Source organism: Drosophila albomicans, chromosome 3 (assembly GCF_009650485.2).
Source record: "Drosophila albomicans strain 15112-1751.03 chromosome 3, ASM965048v2, whole genome shotgun sequence".
Taxonomy (NCBI): domain Eukaryota; kingdom Metazoa; phylum Arthropoda; class Insecta; order Diptera; family Drosophilidae; genus Drosophila; species Drosophila albomicans.
In genome coordinates this window covers 35093661-35117616 of record NC_047629.2, presented here as the reverse complement: position 1 = coordinate 35117616, position 23956 = coordinate 35093661, and the positions used below count along the sequence as shown (strand labels likewise).

The 23956-nt window shown below is 37.6% G+C and overlaps 3 protein-coding genes across 5 annotated transcripts; 2 read left to right on the top strand and 1 right to left on the bottom strand.

Annotated features, from left to right (window-relative positions):
• The first annotated feature begins 70 nt into the window (after positions 1-70).
• Positions 71-1161, top strand: LOC117567691 (RNA exonuclease 4). Its single transcript, XM_034247815.2, has one exon. The coding sequence runs from the start codon at positions 243-245 to the stop codon at positions 1047-1049; it is 807 nt and encodes a 268-aa protein (XP_034103706.1). The 5' UTR covers positions 71-242; the 3' UTR covers positions 1050-1161.
• Positions 1158-1713, bottom strand: LOC117567692 (protein argonaute-2). Its single transcript, XM_034247816.2, has one exon. It carries the CDS (start codon positions 1641-1643, stop codon positions 1158-1160), a length of 486 nt encoding a protein of 161 aa, XP_034103707.1. The 5' UTR covers positions 1644-1713.
• Positions 1714-2932: 1219 nt separating this feature from the next.
• Positions 2933-23216, top strand: LOC117567594 (formin-like protein). Of its 3 annotated transcripts, XR_004572071.2 has the most exons (10): positions 3197-3606; positions 12348-12431; positions 17021-17107; positions 17635-19293; positions 19357-19576; positions 19649-19941; positions 20001-20555; positions 20614-20715; positions 20875-21297; positions 22031-22157. XR_004572071.2 is itself a non-coding variant. In XM_034247679.2 (9 exons), exons 1-9 carry the CDS (start codon positions 3346-3348, stop codon positions 22271-22273), a joined length of 3531 nt encoding a protein of 1176 aa, XP_034103570.1. In that variant the 5' UTR covers positions 2933-3345; the 3' UTR covers positions 22274-23216. The 3 variants fall into 3 exon arrangements, 2 of the variants coding, with proteins under 2 accessions (XP_034103570.1, XP_034103569.1); XM_034247679.2 differs by lacking the exon at positions 20875-21297 and having other exon boundaries at positions 2933-3606; positions 17608-19293; positions 22031-23216; XM_034247678.2 differs by lacking the exon at positions 20875-21297 and having other exon boundaries at positions 22061-23216.
• The last annotated feature ends 740 nt before the right edge of the window (positions 23217-23956 follow it).

Here is a 23956-nt window from a genome sequence, read left to right as displayed (position 1 = left end):
GCTTTCAAGCTTCTCCTTTTATTTTCCCATAAAAATAGCATTGTTTACCTAAATTTATTTATCGGTTTAACTAGTTCATTTTGCTATCGAACTTCTGGTCACACTGTTTGGAAGTATACAAGTCGTATAGTCGAAACACATGTTTGTGTTTTAGCTGGAAGTACACAATTCGAATTTTAATTGATGTGGCGAGTTTTAAAGTTCTCGCTGACACAAGAAGAACCAATGAACTCTACGTCGTCATGAAACGCAGCGAAGACAATAGTCCCAAACGCAAAGCAATGAACACAAACACGAATTCATCCCCCGGACAGCGCAAGCTGCAAACGTCAATGGAACGCTTGCAGGTGCAGCAAGCAAATGTAAACAGACGCGCCGCCGGCTCCAATTGGCAAGCGGCGATGGGCACCGAAAACCACAATCAAGCAGCATCAAGTTCAGCCTCGACGTCAACAGCTAGTACCCACGAAACGGATGCCACATTAACCAAATCGGCCCGAAATCGTCTCAAGCGCAAAGCTCAACGCAATCGTTACCTCGCCATGGACTGTGAGATGGTTGGCGTTGGTCACAACGGCCAGGATGCGATGCTGGCCCGCGTCTCCATTGTAAACAAGGTGGGTGAAGTGTTGCTGGACAAGCATGTAAAGCCACGCCAACCCGTCGTCGATTATCGCACCAGCGTTTCAGGCATTCGACCAGAAGACATCGAGAATGGTGAGGACTTCAAAGAGGTGCAGGCCGAGGTGGTGAAGCTGCTGCAGGGCAAAGTGCTCGTGGGTCATGCGCTGCGTAACGATCTCGCCGCTCTGGGAATTAAGCATCCTAAGGCGCACATCCGCGACACATCCGTATATAAACCGCTCTGCAAAGTGGTCTCCAATGGCCACACACCTAGTCTGAAGCGTCTTTCGATGGCCGTTCTAGGCAAGGAAATTCAGACGGGTGAGCACAACTCGGTGGAGGATGCACGGGCCGCCATGAGCATCTATAATCTTATTGCCGCCGACTGGGAAAAGTATCTGGAGAAGCGGCAGAAGCACCACTGACAGATCCCCAAGAAACACACACGAATCGCACTTTAGTATTGTAAGGTTTACCCATTGAGTTTTATAAGAGAAAAAGAGACAGTTGCATAAATGTATAAAATGTTGAAACTAAGTATCTACTGTTTCTTTTGTCTTTGGCGCCTCATTGATGACACTGCCGTGTATCGCATTGTGTCGCTCCATCAAATCATGCCACGGATCCTCCAGCATCGAGCTGTGGAAATACTGCGAAAAGGTGTCCGTACTCGTACTCCTTCCATTATTAAATTGCCTCTGTTGATGATGCTGCTGATGAAATCCGCGTCTTCCACCGCGTTGCCCAAAATTTCTGCCTTGTTGCTGGTAAGGTGTTTTATTACGATAAAAGTGCGGGGAACTTTGTCGATCCTCGTAGAAACCACATTGTTGTTGCTGCGGCGTTCTGCTTTGATAGAAATGCGGAGTTCCTTGTGGCCTGTTTTGTTGTTCTCTTTCATGCGGTTGTTGCAGGCCGCCAGTGTGCTGTGTCCTGTAGTCCGATGTCTGAGAAGGATATTGACCCACATGCTGAGAGTAGGGCGAAAAGTAGTTTGTGTTTTTTCGTGGTGCACTCATTGTTATTATTACGATTATCAAGAATTATAGAGTGTAAACAAAAAAGTACAACAGATTCTTTGCAGTGTGGCTGCAAATGGAAAACCAAAATATACAGTTTTCGTTAATTACAGATAACTTAAAAAATGTATTCTAAATGTGCATTTGAAAATTATATTTATAAGAACAATTAAAATACATTTATAATATTTAAATTACTATCTTAATCAAGCAAATATTGCAAATTTAGTAAATGAGAGCATGTCCTTTTTCTCAATGGAGAATATCAGGGCTGCAGAGTATTCGATCAGCTGTTGCATGGTTCTAATTACTGGAGTGCATGCAGGAAACTTATCGATCATCAAAAGAAAACCGCCTATTAATGAGGTTTTAGAAAAGCATATTGTAGCTTTTAGTATTCCTTCAGAAACAAATTGCCATCTCGATTAAACAAATTACGAAAACAAGTTTGTAAAAACACACAACATATATTTCTCGTGACAAAACGTGCAATACAATACATACATATATTTTGTTTTAACGGTATTTTATTGCTACAGACAGCTCGGTCACACCACCAATCAGTCTCGTTCGAAAACTCGACAAACGAAGAGGTTGTCAAGTCGCTGTTTAGTCGCGCCGTCGAATGCAAAGTGCATTTTTAAACAATTGCAGTGGAATTTCGCGTTCGAATCTTAAGAGTAATTAAGATGCAGAGTTGAATATAAAAAATAATTAAATAAATATTGAAACGCATTTGGCAAAGCCAATACGATTGAGCATTATAAAGCTCGACTTAAAAGCCACACGGTACAAAATTGACGCTTTCAGGAGCGTTCGCGTTCTATTGAAATCTGCGCTTTGTCTGTGTGCTCCAGTGAATGTGCATGTGAGTGTGTGTGTGCGATTGTGTTTGTGATTGTGTTAGTGTGACTGTGAATGCGTGTGTCTCGTCTGTGTGTGCGAGTGTATATGTGTTTGTTCAGTTGCACATAAGAAGTAGCAGCAGCCGCAGCCGCAGCAACAACAACAAGCATATTACTCACTTTGCGTCATTTGTGCTTCGAACAAAATTCTTTTAGGGCGTGTAAATGTATGCGTTTGTGTCTCGCACACAACTACATTTATGTAAATAATATTGCAGTTAAGAAGTGCTTGCATTGGCAAAACCAAAAAGGGAAAAAACAAGAACACAGCAACTTTTTCGCCAAAGTTCAATAAAAAGAAAATATTTACAACACTTGGCCAAACACACTAAAAAATTACAAAAAAATATATATATATTTCAAATATATATACATAAAGAAGAAATAAACATATTTTCGGCAAATTTGTACAGACAATAAAATCGAAATTAAAAGCGAAGCACAAGGCAAGGCAAAGCAGCCAGAACAACAGCAACAGCAACAACATCGCTTTGGATATCTTCAACGAAATCAAAGAGCAACTGTCAAGTTGCCCCGAACGCACTCGTGCCCTTTGCCGCACTGTATGGGGCGCGGTATCAACGTCCCTTAGCACAGCGCTAACTGCGGCGGCGAGCATCGAAGCCGGCGACGACCGCGACGACGGTGGCGGTGGCGGAGGCAGAGCTAGAAGCGGTGGCGGTGGTGCTGCTGCTGCAGGCGGCGGCTGGTGCACCGCAATAACATCAACGAGCTCTTCAAATCACGGAGCAACTGCATCGGCAACAACAACAACCAGCAGCCGCTTTGCCACCATCATGGGAGCCGTCAAATCACGCACCATGATTAACGATCTGGATCGCGATCGCGATCGTGATGAGCAGCAGCAGCAGCATCCACAGCTGAGAAATGGTCACCATGGCTCCTCAATTGGTGGCACACTGCAGAAGCAGGATCTTCGCTACGACATCGGCTCCAGTTCGCAGTATCATCATGTGCGGCAACCAAGTGTGCGCAGTCGCAGCCAACAACCGATGCCCACCACCGATGAGCTGGATCGACGTTTCGCCAAAGTTTTGGTAAGTTCAACTACCCAAAGAAGGATAATTAGTATATACAATCATATACTATATAAAGTATATCTGTAGTTGGCCTCTATCTCTGCGATCCACCCTCAATGCATTGTCAGTGCCCATCTCTCTCTAACTCTTGCACGCGCGGCTGATTGATGAGCTCATCTCATCTCTCGAAAGTGTGCGTGTAATTGTTTGTGTGTGTGTCGTGCGAGAGTGTATGTGTGTGTGTGTGTGTGTGTGTGTGTGTGTGTGTGTGTGTGTGAGTCGATAACCCCAGCTGAACTCCTTGACATCTTTTACGCTGCATTTTGCTGTGATATCTTCATGAGAGTTCAGCATCAGCTGACTCTTCATTAGATCTACAGTTGGCTATTTTTAGAGATTTTGTATTTCAACCCTAAGCATAATATAAGTTCTGAAATTACTACTTGCGTTTTTGTCTTAGTAAAAATAAGAATTAATGTACATATTGAAGCAAAAACAGCCAAGACTTTTTAATTAATGAACCCGTTAAGTGATTAAATTAAATAGTGTACAACTCTTTGTATATTTATGATTTCTAAATTACTGCACAAGTTTTACAGTAGTACCAATGAGAGTCTGCAAATTGAAGAGTAGTTTTTTGACGCACAAATGTTTATTTTTGTTAGGAGATTTTGACCGAAAACTTGGCCAAATTTGCATTTAGATGAATGAAATAATAGAACCTGTTAAGTGTTTATATTATACACAATTTTTTGTTGATATGCAAATGCTTTTTGGCAATAACAAAGAGTTTTTCATTTAGCTTGCCAAAAAATTGTTTATTTAGAGTTCAGGAAGTGAACTGAAAAACTTTTAAAAATGGAAAGATTTGGTGTTCTAATTGATAATTTGGAATTAAATTCTAATTTAATTTCGAGCTGCATCACATTTTACAAAAAAGAAAAATTATAAATGCAATAAACTATTAGTAAATTAATATAAATTATTTATATACAATAGATATCTTCTTGTATATAAAAAAAAATTTTAAAAATATAGCAAATTTGTCAAAAATTCATTTGAATTGAATCAAATTCATGTCTTATCAAAAATAATTAAATTTTCAGTGAAGTTTTTAGTGTGGATAGTCTTGTGATTATCATAATGCTTAACATGTTAAACTATATTAAAGAGAGTTTATTAGATTCATTACAATATATATTTAAGTGAATAATTAGTAAATATTTTTTGTGTAGGATATTGACACAAATAAACCACTTTAAGTAAATTAAATTAAGAAAAATCAATCAATCGATTAGAGGTTAGTTAAATAAATGGAAACCATTTATTAAACAATGTTTATTTGCATGAAATCAAAGTCGTAGTTAAGCGTAAACAATTGATTTGTCTGTGCAGTTCTTAGTGTTGAAAGTATTGTGATTTTCATATGGCTTGGCATGCCCCAAAGTTCCACTGGGTATTGTCTCATTTGTGTGTGCTCTGCGTCGATGTTGCTATCTCGCTTTCGCTACACCACGCTCTGGCGGCGTTCTGTTCTGTTTGTCATCCATGGTGAAGTGCTGCTCTAGAGCACCCCAGGCAACAAAGTCGAACTTAATTAAACAATGGGCGCGCGCTTGATTATTGCCAAAAAAGAGACAATAAAATGAGACACATAAAAATACAACAAATAAGAGTGACACAATCCCAATCCCATTTCCAATCCCAAAACCATTTCAAATCCAAATCTCAATCCGAAGCTGCCGCATGCAAATGGCAAATAAAAGCAAATTGATCGATTGTCGTCGTTCTCTTTCCCACAATGCTGACTCATTCCATTCAGCTGCCGTTGCTGTTGGGGCCTAGCTTATCGGTATTTCTCACCCGATTTGGTTATAAATACACTTATACACACTTATACAATATACAGAATACACGAAATCTTTATATTTATATGCGCTCAACTCAAGTTCTCACTTATCAACATCGTTCGCCGTTTCCCCGTCTTAAATATTGTGCTGTAATATGAAACGCAACTGAACGAGTTCTTTCTTTACACTTTACGCTTGTTTTAGATCCGTTCCCTATCTTCGGAATGGAGCATTATTATTTTGTCAAGTTGCATGCAACATCATTTCAATTTGTATATAGGTGAATTACCATATGTGTGGCATCGAATGTCTCGCTCGATTCGCAGATAAGACACATTTTTTTCATATTCGTTGAAAGAGTTACGAATATTGATAATAATACATATTTCAAGATATAAGTGTTGAATTTATTTTTATGAGTTTCATTGAAAGAGTGAAACTTTTTGATATTCATTTATAGATAAAAGAGAATATAGTCGGAAGAAAATCGACAGGTTTCAACTTGATTGCAGTTGTAGAAAATATAAATTAAACTGCAATTTACTTATTTTTAAATAATTATAGTGAGGAAAATATAAATTAAATTTCAATATATTTTTGTATTTTTCTTTCTTTCTCAAATGTATATCAGCTCAGGCCTTCAATCTGAAATAATGATATTATATTTGTTTCTAGGAAATATCCTATTATATTCTACTCTTTTGATCCCAAGGTATGATATTCTAAAACAGATATCTTTTTCCTCTGAACCGCTCTTTATCTCGGTAGCTGTTAAAATATTGTTATAGATCTCTTGTGTTTATCGCTTATGGATGTTTTCGGGTTTCAAGGGTATTCAGACTTCAATTAGCCATAGATAACACTTGTTGATTATTCTTGTTTATTTTGTTTGCCTTTTTTTTTGGCACTGAAAACTGTTTGACTACTTTTTTTTGTTTACTCTTGTTGTTTTTCTGCTCTTTTGTTGTACTACTCAAAATGTGTATTGTCATTTCGGTAGCGTTTTGGCCTCGTCGCGACTGAGCTGGCCACATCAAGCCGGGCCAGCGGGCCAGGCCAAAAGGCTTAGGCTAATTTATGTTTACTTTTTATTTAGGAGCTGTTTAGTTGACTTGACGTCTGATTCTCTGCCCTTGCCCCTGTTGTGTCCGTGCCTTCAATTGAGAGCAATTGTTGTGCCTCATTCATGGCTATAAATAGTCGTAAGTAATTTTTTCTCTTTTGCCGCTAATAATTTGCGTTTTATGCCTAATCGGAGGCAGTTGGTGCAGATGTTTCCGGTTAGCTGCAAAAGCAGCAACAACAACAACAGCATCATCATCGTCACAATGCTGTGTGTGGGTTGATTGAACTTAACATTTCGCTTGCAGATGCAGACTGCAAATTGACTGAGCATCAAGCTGAGCAAACAAAATCTTTGCCTCTTTCTGTCAACGCAGTCTCTTCGATTTACAATATTATATTTCCCCTTTTTGGCATGCAGAACGCGTTCATAATGAAAATTGTTTGCCTTTCATAGAAATGAAATGAAGTCATCAAAACCCATTACAAATTTCATTGTGAATTATAGTCTATTTTATGAATGAATCATTCTTTACTTTGCGCGTTTAATTTGTATTATTGGTGCATATATATGTATTTCCCTCTTTATAAAACACTTGCTGTACTATAAATCTTAACAGTTCTTATGTGTTTTCCTTAGAAATTATTTGACCTGATGTATCATAGTTTCTTAACTTGAGTATCTTAATCTTTTTAAACTTTATTGGCATTTCTGCAAATGGTTTTGTAAAGTTTTTTAGAACAACAAAAGGAAATACAATAAATTGTTCAGTTGATAAGGCACATAGTTTAAGTTTGAAATAAGTTGCAATCTTAATAAATTGTGTGCTCCATATATATTTGTGGTTAATTTCTATTTGATAAGGTAATATTAATGTGTAGTTAGAAATGCTAAACAATATAGGACCCGATAAAACTGCAATATTTTTATAGCTTTCACAATGGGGAAAACAATCTGTGGTTGACTTAATTATAATTAATAGTGGTTTAATATTTTGATTGCCTTTGAATGTACATAAACTTAAATAGGCTTAAGTTAATGGCCATGACTGTCTGTCAGTCTCTCTGACTCTCTGACTGTGGTTTATGCATATGTGGTGTCTGTTGTGGGTGTCGTTAGACTAACCACATAAAATCCTCATTAATTTACAAGCTTTCACACAACTACAACAACCACAACTGGAGTGCAACAACAAATGACTTTCACTCGTTTAATCATCATGATCATTGGGAGGGTTTCAGTCATCTTTGTCTAGAATGTGTTTATCGTAATGGGGCTCGGTGTGTCGTCGCTCTTAATGGCATTTTCAGTGGCTGACAGAAACCGCAGGTCTGACAACAACCCAAAAAAGCAGGCAGAAAGAAGAAGATGCAGCAAAACCACAACAGTTGTTGTTTTGTTTTTTGTTGAATTAATACCCATTGTTTGTAGTCAGTCATTCAGCACTTTGATGACTTTGTCAGCATTTGTCCATTTACTCCGCTCGGCTTGAGCTTTATCTAATAAAACTGCGCAAAATAAAAAAAAAAAACGCAAAACTAAAACAACGATTATAACACACAACCGGAGTGTGTGTTTGTATTTATCTATTTTACATATAGAGCGTACATTTGTTTATCGTTGTGCTTCAACTTCCTTGGCGGGCCCTTTGGGGCCATTCGCTTCTTGCGGTTTGCAAAATGTGGAGAATAAGCAAAGAAAAGAACAGAACAGAAACTCGAATGCATCTGTTCTTTTGCGCATGATGAGATAGACTCAATGTGAACTGAAGTACGACCGACCCATAAACGGGTCATGTAGCACCCATCAATTATCAAACATTTTGTTCTGCAACTGCAGTTTAGAAATTCGCGTAATAGCTCGTAAAATTGCGGTGATTTTATTCTAAAGAATCTTTATAAACTAGGTATGAGAAATTAGAAAAAAATGAGTGAATTTTAAGAATTTTTTAGCGGACTATTATTAACTTTCAATTCTTAAAAGTAATTCTAGGTATGAAACTGAATTATAAATTTCAAAATTGTTAATGTATTATTAGTAAATTAGTATTTTAAAAAATAAATCTTATATGTACTTTTAAGAAGAAAGTAAAAGTTCCCAAGAGCATTTTATATTTAAAATAAGTTATTGATTAATATTATTTCAAATTAATAAATCTCAATATTTTGCTAGTAAGTATAAATGAATAGCTGATCTAATACTAATGTTAAATAATATTTATTTTTAAGCTATTGTCATTCATTTAATTAACATAAAAAATAAGCTTACTAATAAGCTTTACTACGCTTTATAAATATTAATAAAAATAAATATAAAGTTTTGACTACAAAAGTAGAAATTACTCAGAACAATGAGTGAATTATCGATTATGTATATTAACTATTATTTCCTTAACTTTAACTTCTTAGCTTCGCATCTCAGTTTTTTCTTGATCTCCCCACAGCACGCATCAAGTGTTGAAATTGCATGTTGCATTTGCGATTTATTTACTTATCAAGCTGCTCATTTTGATTTACTTTCAGTTGGCAAAATGCTAATTAAATGCTTTTTTCGCATCGCACAATTTTTTTTCACAGTCAATTATTATGAATTTACACGAGTCTTCCGAGTCTTTTAACTGTGTGTTAATTAAGCCAAACAATTACTTCATTGTCATGCAATTTTCTTACAAAGTTTTTTCTGCCGCTGATGTTGTTTTTGTTTGTTTTGTTGTCGTTTTGCGAAACGTGTTTAATGTAACATTTTACAATAAATATATTTCGCAGCAATAAAGTAATGCAAATGAAAATGGAAAATTATTGCAACGCTTTTTTTTCATTTTTCCTTTGTTATGTTTTTTTTTATTATTGATTCATTATTGCCTTACGCCTTTTATAAAGTGAGTTAATGGAAGTGCTGTGGGCTGCCCTTGCAGCGGCGATCGGCGATCGTCGTCCAATGTCATGACGCCCAGTTACCTTTCGCATACACTACTAGTCTACTCTGTCCCTCCTCCCCTTCTTCTACTCCCTTCCACACCTCACCCCACAGACCCCCTTTTGCCGGTCTGTTATGCTCGAGCCCCTTGACGCTGAGTGATTTGCCTCGACGCGCTTTTTAAACAGCAAACAATAATAAAAAAAAATACGATTGTATATATGGAATAATAATGACAAAAGACTCGCTCTCTCATTTATTCTCTCCCTCTCTCTCTTGTTCTCTGTGTGTGTGTGTGTTTTATATATGTATTTATGCCAGAGCAGGCAAAATACAAAAATTGTGTCTATATAAATTAGTCAACAACACATAATAATAATCCATGTGCGCCTGACCGTCGCACCGGATACGCATTTTAAAAATTTTGTTCAATGACTGTCTTTGCGAATGTGTGTGTGCGTATCTGAGTGTGTGCCTGTGTATATGCGTGTGTGCATAATGCCTATAGAGCCTATGGTACCCCTTTGCAGCGTTATAGATGACTAAGCCAAGTCGTCTTCAATGTTGTTGTTACAATCAATTTAGATGCCGGCGACAAATGTTTGTGCTTATCCACGTGAATAGACTCATCCAATTTGTTACTCAAACGCCTCAGCTATTAAACCGCAATTAAACCTCAAATTTAAAAAATAACGACATAATAATTATAGAAAAAATTAAATTTTAAATGTGACTTACAAATTTAGAAATTTATGTAAGACATAATTTCAAATAATTAAATTAAAATTTTGGTTTAAATTGGAGCACATGCTTCTAATATCCAATTAAACTAGCTCCTACATTATTCAATCGTTTCAATCGTTTAATTCTTTATTATTAACGATAATATTTATAACTATTCCTTAAATGGGACACATAAAAATATATTTTGTTCTTTAATTCCGAATAAATTTAAATCAATAATTCTATTCAAATTCGTAAAATGAAACTAAATTTTAATTTAGCCATGCGTTTTTCTTTATTGTAAACGACATTTCATAATGAAAGTGTATTTATTGAAAGCGACGCTACAAAATGTTTTTTTAATTTAATTCCGAATAAATTAAAATGAATAATTTTGTTAAAATTTGTAAAAAAGATTTGATGACCAATTTCACTATCTCTTTAATTTATTCATAAGTTTTTCTCTACTGAAATCAATGGGATATTTTTAAGCACTTCAGCTGTTTATATACTCACTTTATAAACTCATTATATACGAGACCGCATGGCGTGATTCATATAATGATTTTTCCTACGCGAAATGTATCTGTAAACAGTTTTATTTTTTTACTAGCTGGAACACAAGATATAAATAAGCTCAATCATTGCTAAAAAATGCAAACATATTGCAAATCCAAGTGCTGGCTGAAATATTAGCAAAGGAATTCTTTGAAAAGGGAAACGGAAACGTTCAGACAGACAACATGGAACCGTTATGTATACACGAAAAATTAATGTTTGAGCTTTGAGAAAACAAATGCGACTTGTCAAGAATTAATGTTCAACATGCGTTTTGACAAGCGACTCGATTTAATCTTTATTTGTTATGTCCTCCACTCAAGTTTCAAAAGCTTTTGATTAACATTAGGTTGAGTATTAAAAAAAAGAAGGTATCTTTTAGTCGTGTAGAAATATTTTGAAAAGAATTCGAAGCTCGCGTTTTATTTGATTTTGTTGGTTTGTGGTTTTAATTTGTCTAAAATGTTATTTATTTATTTGGCATTCTTATCAACGTCCTCTTCAAAATTAACGTCTTCCCCCCTCTGGCTCCTCTATTGTGACTGGTCATCCACACCCTTTCCTGCGTAGTGTGTGTGTGTTTGTTGTATCTCGTGTTGAGTTGTGTGTTGTGGATGTGTTGGCACTCTAATTAGAAGTCGCCTGCAGCTGCACCCAAATTGAAGTCACGTAACGCATATATTTGCTGATTTCATTCCTCCATAGAATGTGTTGTATGTAAAATACTTTTACACTTCGCTGGGGGAGTTGTCCCTTGTTGGTCTGATTGATCTTCTTGGTTGAGTGAATCGAAATCGTTAAATCGCCCGCAGCAGATGCTTTAGCAAAAAAATAAATAAACGGAATGTGTTTGTTATTGTTTATTTTGTTGCTTTTGTAGCACAGGTGCAGCATATTCAGGTGTCGTTTTATTTTATGTCCCATTGCCATGAAATATTTAGGGTTTGCCTATATATTTACTGAGGTTACAGACCTCATTCAGTTCAAGTATTTTTTAATCATAAGTGTAGAAAAATTCAACAGGTTTTTAAGTGCACATTATTAACTAATGTGTTCTGCGTTTCCATTTCGCTTGAAATTCGCATTGAAAAGTCTTTACTTTTTATTGACTGTATTTATTGTTTTATTCTTGACATATATTGAATGTCTGACGTATTTATAGCAACCTGCAATGAATTCTAAGAAAAACATCTTAAACTCAGTTTTTGCAAATAGATTAAATGCTTGTGATAAGAGAAGAAAAGCAAATAAACATTAAAGATAATAATAAATACATTTTATGATTCATTTAGCTTAAGAACAATGTCGAATAGTACACAATGACATTAATGGCTTTATCTAATGCTATCAATCAGTGCAAAAGAACATTAAAGTTGCAGTTGACTCTACACTTAAATCTCTTTGTTAACATTTCATTATCAAGCTGTGAAATCTAAAAGAGATTGTCAAAGCAATTCTAAGCTACAATATTTTTGACAGATGCTCAAGTTTTCCCACTGCAATCACATTGTGTGTATACTTTTTGGATTTACGTTGTTTTAGATTTATGACCATATAGCCTAATGACTTTTAAATGTTATACCCATTACCAAGTGACATTTATTTACCCGGTTTTTTTTTCTCTCGCTCTCTTCTCTTTTTAATTGCAGGCTTCAATGGATCTGCCGCCGGATAAAGCCAAGCTCTTGCGTAATTACGATGACGAGAAGAAGTGGGACATGATATGCGATCAAGTAAGTAGACTTCATAAATTTCACAATTTAACTGCGTCAACCCCCCTTCCCAAATAAAACTAGTCTCCCTCTCTTCCCTCTCTCAACTTTTTTGTTGGCTGCGTGTTTATCATTATCGTTGGCGTCCGAAACTTCCTGTTTATGGCGAAAACGCAAATTTCGCAGATTAAAAGTACTTCCTCCTTCCCGATTCCCTCTTGCCCCTTAGCTAGTTTTCTAGTTTAATAGTTTTTGCTGTGGGCCAACGCCTAAAACTGTTTAGTCGCTGCGTTCGCTCGACACCTTGAACTCTGACCTTAAAGATACCCGACAAAGTCGCACAGCTCTAATTAACTATGCCAAATGACATGTGCCTTAATTGTAACTTGCATGTGCGCTAGATAAAAGCAACTCGAAGTTCATTCGATGTAAGTTTACACGTGCACACATAACGCGAAATTAATGGATTGATTTGATGAAGTAGAAAATGACGTAGGAAAGAAGTAAAAGCTATAAACGTTTAACGATTATTTCTTTAATGTCAATTAATATTTTATGTTGCTGCTTGAAAGTAATATAATAATGGAATCTATCCAACTACAAACTTAAGATCTGTATAAAATAGGTATTAGATATAAAAACAGAGATTAATTACAGACTTAAGATCAGCATAAATTGGGTATTAGATATAAGAATTGTAAGATTTATCACAGAAAAATATATTGAGGTGTATATCATACCTTAAGACTTAAACTTTTTCGTACTATTACAATATCTTCCGAAAGAGTATTCCAAATTTCCATTTTAATAAAAGCATTTGTGTATTAGAAAGCAAATGAAGAAATTTACATGAACTTTTGAAGACATGCGACGATCTCTTTGGCAACTGCAGAAATTCCAGACTTCATTTGTCAACTGTTCTCATTCTAATTCAAGTCGAGACACATTATAAGATGATCATTTATAATGATCTCTCGCACAGCTGACACCTGAGACAGTTGTTGCTGGCCCCTGCACTTGGAAATGGGATTGCTGTTCGTTCATATCTGTGTGCAATTTATCTTGAATTTGAACTCGCATGAACTTCGTGTTAGAAGAGACTCTACATCTCTTCCCCCTCGCTCTCTCTCTCTCCGTCTGTCTCTCTCTCGTCGTATGTGTTGATATATTTGCTTGGTAGTATATATCATTATTCAGTGCGTGCTCGACGTTTGGGTATTTTATTTTATTTGTTATTGTCATTGTCGTTGTCGCGTTTGATGCAAAATGAATCCAATTTCAAAACAATTTTCGGTGCTTGTTGAATCCAAATGGCGTTGGAACAATGCCCCACAATGGGGCATTAAAAGTATAACATATTCAGTATTAATGATTACCCTGAACATTGAGAGCGGATGCGAAGAGAGGCGCAGGCGATTATATGGAATATATAGACAGTCAGACAGACATACAGACATGTGTTTGGTTCATGTCTACAAATTCACATTGCGTGTTCTCTTTTTGGCGGAGAGGGGCTGCAACTGGAGTTATGACAAAACTATTAACGTGTGCGACAGAGCGTGGTTCGATTTGACTAAAGCTATCACAGAGGCTGAGGCTGAGCTTCAGTCTGATACTGAGGTTGGGGTCTGGCCAGCGCATTAAACTGGGTCACTGAATTTTCAAGAGCTGCGCCTAGAAAAAATTCGCGTGCATTTGGCGTTGGAGTAGCACAACCAACACACGATTTATGCAGCTATGCAGCCGCGTTTGAGGATGCACTGCCCACAGATATCCTCTACAAGCGAAGTGAATTAATCAGCACAATCTTAAGTCATGCAAAGTTGATAAGTCAAAGTATAATAATAGAAATAGCAATAATATTCCCATTAAAAGTTGATAATTCAAATAGGAATAACATTAGATATAACTAGAATTGCAAATAGTAACAGATGGAAATGTAGTAATATAAAATTTTAAAGTTGATATTTCGCATTTGACAAAGTTTGGATAATATATAATCTTATATTTATTCTGAAAAAGATGGGATATACCTAAAAGTACAGAACTTGATCAAAATAAGAGGAATTTAAAATCCCCTACAATTTACAACACTTAAAAATAAATGGGATTTGCATTTTCACACATCCCATCTTATTCAGAATAAGCATAAGTTTATATATTATATAATGAGAAATATATAACTTAAAAACAACACTTAGGATTATGAAATAAATAGAATGAAAGCATAAACTAAACTCCAAACTAAAACTGATAGTTTACGATATAGGAGCTATAAATATAATTTAAAAGCTCAAAGATATACTTGCATATAAATTGTGCCAAAATTAGATTGATAAGTTTAAGATCATATGTGGAAATAACTATAAATTGAGTGCTTAAATATATTTGTAGTAAAGTTAACAGCAATTTATGAATTACATCTTACATAAAAGATATATTTTATAGTAACTTTAATAAACTACGTCTCACAATGCAAAAAGTTCTGCTAATTACTTAACTTAAAAATAAATACAAGGTAATACATTTCGAAATTAATTGTTCTTTGTTTTTGTAGTTATTTTCATTTTATTTTTCATAGTGCCCGTTGAAATCTGGTTGCAGGGTATTAAGACATTCTCTGTTGGCGGTTCCTTAACCGCCTGCATGCCAACAGACCTGTTTTCTATAAATTCAGGCACTTCTTGAATGAAAACGCAGCCCACAAACAATGGACAAGAGGACTTCTCTCGCTCTGTCGCGCTAGCTTGCTCTCTTTCTTTTTCCATCTCTCTTTCTCACTCTTGTTCTGGTGGCTTTTAGCTCTGGCTGTTGTGCTGTTGATGCCAATCCCAGCGACGACGACAACAACATTGGCAAATCCAAAAGCACTCGACTGCACTTCAGCACCACTCACACGGCCTGTTGACGTTGCTGGTGCAGTTGTAGTTGCTGTAGTTGTTGCTGTGGTGCTGCGGTGCTGTGGTAGTGCGGTGGTGCTGCCTCCTCACAGTGACAAAATGCAAATTATTATGACTGCGATAAATTGCAGTTTTTAATCGCTGGAGCCGCTTGGACGCCCCATGCTCCATGCTTTAAATATATGTATATCTCTCTTTGTTTGCTCTCGCTCGCTCTTTTTCTCTCTCTCTCTCTCTCTCTTTCTGCTTGCTGTTTTTCTATTTTGTGTGTTCGACTAGGAAAAGAATGAAACTGGTTTTCCTTCGAGTTGCTGTGAGTTGCACAGGCAACCAAAAACCCACACATAGTTTCAGTTGTAGTCATGCGTTGCTGTTGCCTTTTGTTGTTGCTGCTGTTGTTGTTGGCATAGTAAAAAGCCAAAAACAAGTATACCACGCTTCATGCTTAAAAATGTTTAAAAGTTAGGCAAGCTATCGATGCTTATATGATCGTCGCAAGACAGAGGAACAGCAGGAACGCGGAGGAGGAGGAGGGGACACCCAGAGCTATAAACCGTAAACATTGTACACAAATATGCAGTTGGCGATGCACAAACACCAAAAACTACCAAAGCAGCCAAAACAAAAGTAAAAGCCGCTAAGTTAGTGTTAATGCATGAGGAGGTATTTCCATTTGGCCCGCGCTCAACACTTGCTTATTTTTTTCCTCACTTCTTTCTTTTTTTCTTATTTTTTTTTTCGACTTTAAAATATACTATAATGCGCATTGCGCCAGCTACCGTGTTCAATTAATAGCAGACATTATGTTAGTTTGAGCTGAAATAACTCATAACAACCATGCGCTCACTTCCTCGGTAATAGAAAAATATACTTACTATTATTATGTCTGGCAACCGAAGAAGTTGACTGCATTTTTCTAACGACATGCAAGCATTATGCATAACATATATTGATTTGCTATTGTAAAAGTTGCAGTCGCTTTGTGGCAAACCTTCTTTCAGAGTTGCAATCTTTTTTATGAGAAATGTTTCCTTATTTATTTATGCAAAAATATCTTACTAATATACAAATACAAGCTTTATTGCTTAGAAAGTAAATTAAAATATGAAATTTCAATGGAAAGAAAAAAAAAAAAAAAGAAATCTAAGAAAAATAAAAATATAACTTATGTTATAATACTTTGCAATAGAATAATAAAAGCGCAGTGGACTTATAAGTAAAATATGTTTTTGCCTTGTAATTGTTAAATCGAAATGATGCAGCGATATTCGTGTTATCCAGAAAAAAATACTATTAATATAATATTTGTTATTTCAAAACTTTCAAATATAGTATGTATTTCAATTCTGTAATCTTTTATTATGAATTATATTGCATAACGATTGTTCATGTGACCGTATGTAAATCTTATGGTCTCAGAGACTATAATAGATAAAGCTTTAATCTTTTTTTGAAACATTAGCTATATCAATATACTAATTATACATTATGGTTTATTAATTTGGTATATTTGAATGTCAATACTGCACTGTTTCGCTTTTATTGGAAATGTGTTTGACCATTTATACTATTTATTTATTACTTTACCTTTTTTTCGTCGAATACAAAAGAAACCTTCAGATAAATGTTTAGGCAACTCAAATGCCAATAGTATAAGAGCATCTCTTAGTCAGCTATACATTATTCATGTTTTCAATTATTTACTTCCAGGAAATGGTGCAGGCAAAGGATCCGCCCTCCCATTACTTGAGTAAACTGCGCACCTATTTGGACCCAAAGGCGTCGCGTAGTCATCGGGTAAGTTGTGCCGTAGTCTTGTAGCTAAATGTGAACTGTGAACTCTGTGACTCTGTCCTATGTAGTGTAGTTGTCCTATGTCTATCGTAGCTGTCTCTTAGATTAATGTGTGGTGCGTTTGTTGCAGCGAAGCGACGCGATTCCCTTAACCATTAACCGACTAAAGAAAACCTCAATCTCAAACTCTCAATCTGAATCTGAAACTGAATCTTTAATCATATAAAATCTATATGTGTTTGTTCCAATATTAATGTGTAAATTTCAATTTCTCTACTCACAACACTGACAACAACACCACGTACACACACACACAAAACACCCGAATCCTTCCCACTCTCCTTCCTTCCATACTCTACCACTATCTTTTCCCTCTATCTCATCAATCAATCAATCGAAAACCACAATCATTCATTATGTGTTTAATCCCTGCACTCATTTGTTTCCCATTCCCGACACTTTCTTCTCTCTCTCTCTCTCTCTCTTCTCTCTTACACTTACAGCTGTATCTGTTCTACTTTCTTTGTCAGAAACGCAAAATGGTCGGCGAATCGACATCCACACAGGTGCTGCGTGATCTCGAGATCTCGCTGCGCACCAATCACATCGAGTGGGTGAAAGAGTTCCTCGACGATGCCAATCAGGGACTCGATGCGCTCGTTGATTATCTCAGCTTTCGGCTGCAGATGATGCGACACGAGCAACGCTTACAGGACGCCCTCAGCGAGTCCGACGAGCGTCTGATGCATCCCAATGGGATGCTCGATGCCAGCGAGGTGGGTCTGGGCAACAGTTCGATGAGTCCGGGCGGTGTGGGGGCCGGCAATGTGAGTCTAACCAATGGCGATGTGTCGCGCCATATGTCATCGGCGAGTCATGGCAATCACTCGCAATTCTCGTACAGTTTTGTGCGTCCCACAATTGCCGAGGTGCTCGACAGTCCCAGCCTCAAGCGTCGCTCCCGGCACATTGCCAAGCTGAACATGGGCGCCGCCACCGATGACATTCATGTGTCGATCATGTGCCTGCGTGCCATCATGAACAACAAGTATGGCTTCAATATGGTCATCCAGCATCGCGAAGCCATCAATTGCATTGCTCTCAGTCTCATACACAAATCATTGCGCACCAAGGCTTTGGTCCTGGAGCTGCTGGCGGCGATTTGTTTAGTCAAGGGTGGGCACGAGATCATCTTGGGCTCGTTTGACAACTTTAAGGACGTGTGCCAGGAGAAGAGACGCTTCCAAACGCTCATGAAGTACTTTATGAACTTTGAGGCCTTCAACATTGACTTTATGGTCGCCTGCATGCAGTTCATGAACATTGTGGTCCACTCGGTGGAGGACATGAACTATCGCGTCCACTTGCAGTACGAGTTTACGGCTTTGGGACTGGACACGTATCTGGAGAAGATACGCATGACCGAGTCGGAGGAGCTGAAGGTGCAAATCTCGGCGTATTTGGACAATGTGTTCGATGTGGCCGCCTTAATGGAGGATTCGGAGACGAAGACATCGGCATTGGAGCGTGTGCAGGAGCTGGAGGATCAGCTGGAACGTGAGATTGACCGCAATTCCGAGTTTCTGTACAAATACGCCGAGCTGGAGACGGAGAATCTAACACTGAAGGCGGAGCAGGAGCAGCTGGCTGTGATGCGACTGCAGCTGGAGGAGCAGTTGAATGCCCTGCAGCGCATGCTGCAGCAGAACGAGCAGGAACTCAAGAAGCGCGACACGCTGTTGCACAACAAAAATCTGGAATTGCAAACGTTATCACGATCCCTGCCGCGTTCTGCGTCCAGCGGCGACGGTTCACTGGTCAACGGCAGCCTGTTAACTGGCACAACCACACATGGCGGAGCCTCATCACCACTGCCACCGCCGCCGCCACCAGCTTTGCCTGTAGCAGCGGCAGCTGCACCACCGCCGCCTCCACCACCGGCGCCACCTGCACCGCCACCGCCGCCTATGATGCCGGGCCTGAGTCCGTTGGGCAGTCCCAATGGCAGCGTCATCTCGACAGTTCCCTCGCCACCGCATGCTCCACCCATGCTCAGCTCCTTCCAGCCACCGCCGCCGCCAGTCGCTGGCTTCATGCCTGCTCCAGATGGTGCCATGACCATCAAGCGTAAGGTGCCAACGAAGTACAAGCTGCCCACACTCAACTGGATAGCGCTGAAGCCCAACCAGGTGAGCTTTACTTAATGTTAAATGTTTAAATGACATTCAGTTACAATTTCCTTTACTTTTTAGGTGCGTGGCACAATCTTCAATGAGCTGGATGATGAGAAGATCTACAAGCAAATCGACTTCAATGAGTTCGAGGAGCGCTTCAAGATTGGCATCGGCGGCGCACTGTCCAATGGCAGCAATGGCAGCGAGGTGGATGGCACGCTCTCCTGCTATCCCAGCAAACGCTTCAAGAAGCCCGATAATGTGTCGCTGCTGGAGCACACGAGATTGAGAAACATAGGTAAGCCAGCCCCTGTCATTTCACCAATTCATAAACTAACTTATAACTTCTCTAACTTCTCCTCTTTCAAAGCAATCTCTCGTCGTAAACTGGGCATGCCCATTGACGATGTGATTGCCGCAATACACAGTTTGGATTTGAAGAAGTTGTCGCTGGAGAATGTGGAGCTCCTGCAGAAGATGGTGCCCACTGATGCGGAAGTCAAGGTCTACAAGGAGTACATCATCGAGCGCAAGGATCAGAACCTGCTCACCGAGGAGGACAAGTTCATGTTGCAGTTATCGCGCGTCGAACGCACCTCATCCAAGCTGGCCATTATGAATTACATGGGCAACTTCGTCGACAGCGTTCACCTCATTAGTCCGGTAAGTGTAATGAAGAGTATTCATTTGTATTAATAACTAATCTCTTTTTGTCCTCTAAGCAAGTGCAATCGATTGCCAGCGCATCGAATTCGCTGAAGCAGTCCAGAAAGTTCAAGGCTGTGCTGGAAATAGTGCTGGCCTTTGGCAACTATTTGAATAGCAACAAACGCGGTCCAGCCTACGGCTTCAAGCTGCAGTCGCTGGACACACTGATTGACACCAAGTCATCGGACAAGCGTTCCACGTTGCTCAACTACATTGTGGCCACCATTAGGGCCAAATTCCCAGAGCTATTGAACTTCGAATGCGAACTCTATGGCACTGATAAGGCGGCCTCTGTGGCGCTGGAGAATGTTGTGGCCGATGTGCAGGAGCTAGACAAAGGCATGGAGCTGGTGCGCAAGGAGGCCGAGTTGCGAGCAAAGGGCACACAGACGCATATACTGAGGGATTTCCTCAACAACAGCGAGGACAAGCTGAAGAAGATCAAGAGTGATTTGCGATTGGCGCAGGATGCGTTCAAAGAGTGTGTCGAATACTTTGGCGATTCATCTCGCAACGCAGATGCAGCTGCCTTCTTTGCACTGATTGTTCGCTTCACACGCGCCTTCAAGGTGAGAGACGAAGTTTTTCAATAAATAAACTTGTCTGAACTGTATTTATTGTGTGTAGCAACTGGATTTGGAGAATGAGCAGCGTCGTCGCCTCGAGCAGGCGAAAAAGGAGAGCGATCAGGTCATAATGCGCAACAAGGTCAATCAAAAGAAGCAACAGGTGAGTGGACGGCTGGGTGGAAGCTTAACGGCCGGCAGCAAGGCGGCTAACTCCTTCAAGTTTGTGTCATTCATATGAGATTCGATACTGTTCTCTGATCTGATTTTGATCTGCTTTTGATCCTGGAAATGTAACATGTTATGCTTTTAATTTATCCAGCAACAAATATATTGCCGGCTTAGCTTTGCCAGGCAGCATAGCACTGTGGATATGTCTCCCTAACTGCCAATTATGCCTACCTACCACCCACCTACATATGTAAACCATAACTGCAAGGCTCGCAACTTCTTAGCACGCACTCTGGTTATTTGGCTAACATCCTCTAGTAATACTCTCTCTCTCTTGGGGGCGGGCGACTGGTTGCTGGTGCACGATGAATTTGGGCTAAGCTACCCAAATAAAAGAAAACTATCACAAAATAGAACACCTCAACCTATACTACCAACAACATTATCACGACCAAAATACCACCACAACCACCAACCACAACCACCACCAAAATACCACCAATCCACTAGCACGTAAACACCTTTGGGGCGGCATGTGATGGAACTTGTTTGTGTTTAAAATATATATTCTAGTGTAAGTCGCTTGGCTTGAGTGTTTGTATATGTGATGCGTGTTTTTCGTTGTTGCTAACCTGTCCCTAATGAATTGGCGCCTTCCTTCCCCTGTCTCCTAATCCCCGTTCCACTTCAGTGTCTCTTAATCCAAATCCACAAATTTGTAGAAATGCATGTATTCTTCACATTATTAGATTGCAAATAGATTAACGAATTAAAGACTTCAAATTAAGGCATGAGAACTTGAAAAAAAAAACTTTGCTATAATTTTTGTTGGTTTTAAAAAAATTAGTGTTCGTAAAGTTTGTGTATTTTTGTGTCTAATATCTTAGTATTTTCATTTATGTGATATTCAGATGCAGTTAACAGACTTATTGAGGGTTTTTAATGCTGTCCATATTATTAAAAATATGTCAACGCACATTAATATGATTCATTTTCATTCATTTTGGAATAGCTAGCTACCAAAATTTACAAAAAAAAACATATTTCGCTCATTTTATTTTTCTAAATTATATTTAATTTTTATACATTTATTTTACACATCATTTATGTCAACTAACCCAAGCCTAACACAAATCCTACACTAAATTCTGTATTCCCGACTAAGATCCTTGAAACGTGCATCTACTTTAAAAATGATAATCCTTAATAAATTTCTGCAAAATCTTTTAATAGTTTCTGGTGCTGGCTAATGTTTAATGCGGAAACTTTTCTCTTTTGTTTTCACACTGTACGTTGTTGTCGAACAGTTGCCTACAACTTGCGCACTCTCCTTGCAGGATGCCGTCATCAATGAGCTGAAGAGCAAAGCGCATTCGGTGCGCGAAACGAAACTGTTGCAGCAGGATGAGGTCTACAATGGGGCATTGGAGGACATTCTACTGGGGCTCAAGAGTGAGCCCTATCGCCGGGCAGATGCTGTGAGGCGCTCCCAACGCCGACGCATTGACAATCATCGCTTGTCACGCACTCTGGAAGAGATGGACTGCTAGACTAGACAGGCCTAGATTATTGGTCAGCTAATTTGAGGGCAAAGGCAAAAATCAAAATTCAAAACTGAAGCAAAAAAAAAACTACAAAAAACATGAAAAAGAAAAGAAAAATTATATTAATAACGAAAAAAGTGTAAACGTATTAGAATGAGATACTGCATTATGTGATTGGGCGATTTAATTGTTTGGACAAACACACACACATATGTATATATACATACATATATACAGTAGCAGAGACACACACACATACACATTCCCAAACCCGATATTTGTGCTTTTTACTCGAATACATTAACTATATATTTTTGATTTATAGTTTTTTCGTCTTGCATGATATTCCAAAAGTTTGTATCTCAAATTTCCCGGTACTACGACTACCTTTCTCTGTGAATCTCAATACTGAGATGATATTCAATCGATCGCCAAAATTTGTGAAATGCGTTTTATACTTATGTATTTGATTGCATAGCGAATAGGTTTAAAAACGTTTACACAGCGTATTTATCACATTTTAATTGTTAAATTAATGGTCTGTAAATACATATATAAATACATATATATTACTATATATATATTTTTAACGATTGTAAGTTTTAAACCAAATTGGAATTATTATTTGCATCCGAGATGGCACTATTTTGTTTTTAAGTTGTATTTTTATCAATTTTTACATCTTTTAGTTAAGCTAATGAATTGTATGATGAAAGCATAATACATTAAATTGTACATTTCCTATTTTAAATAATCGATTATTATTATTATTATGTTATTAATTTTGTTGTAATATATATTATCACACTCTCACACACTTTGCACACTGCTTAACAAAAGTAAACACAAATGCAATCGCCAAATATTGCAAGCAACATGAACAATTTTTGTACACGCAATACATTTTTAGAACGTTTTTTAAAATATACACAAACAATTGAAAATCCAATTTTATAGCATTTTATGTAGATTTTTTATACAAAACAAAACTATGCATACATATTTATGTATGTATGAATATGTAATATTTATGCAATTTATGAGCCAATTTATTCTCACAAGCCACGAAATCTTTGACGAAGACTGATATGGAGCAGTTAAAAATATACAACAAATACACGCAAATATATACAAAAAAAAATTAATTATTGAAAAGCTTTTTCGAATATACAGACCAGATGTCTAGTGTCTTTCATTTTCTAAACTCTCAAAACTTAACGAATTTAGTTGAACTATAAGCACTAACTACATGTATAATGATAATTCACATACTTACGTATATATAATTTAAGTTAATACATATGTATGTACATAAATATACATATGTATGTACGCAGTGCCATTGGCATGATTGACATGGTCCTTATGCATATCTTTTCGTTAAAAGTTTTTTTAGTTTGCCAAAAAAAAAAAGAATATGAAAATAAAACGAAAATGATAGCGACGCGTTTAATAAATTAGCAAGCTGCATTGTTAGTTTTTAATATTGTGTTATTTAATTTGATAAGCAACAGCATGGTATACGACAAAAAAAAGAACGATAAACAGATGCTGCATTTTATATACAATTATATATATACACCACACATACATATACATATATAAAAAACCTTTAACTATTTTAAATAAATTATTATTAACCAAATAAACTAGCCAAAAGAAAATGAAGTCTTTTTTTTAAGCGCGCTA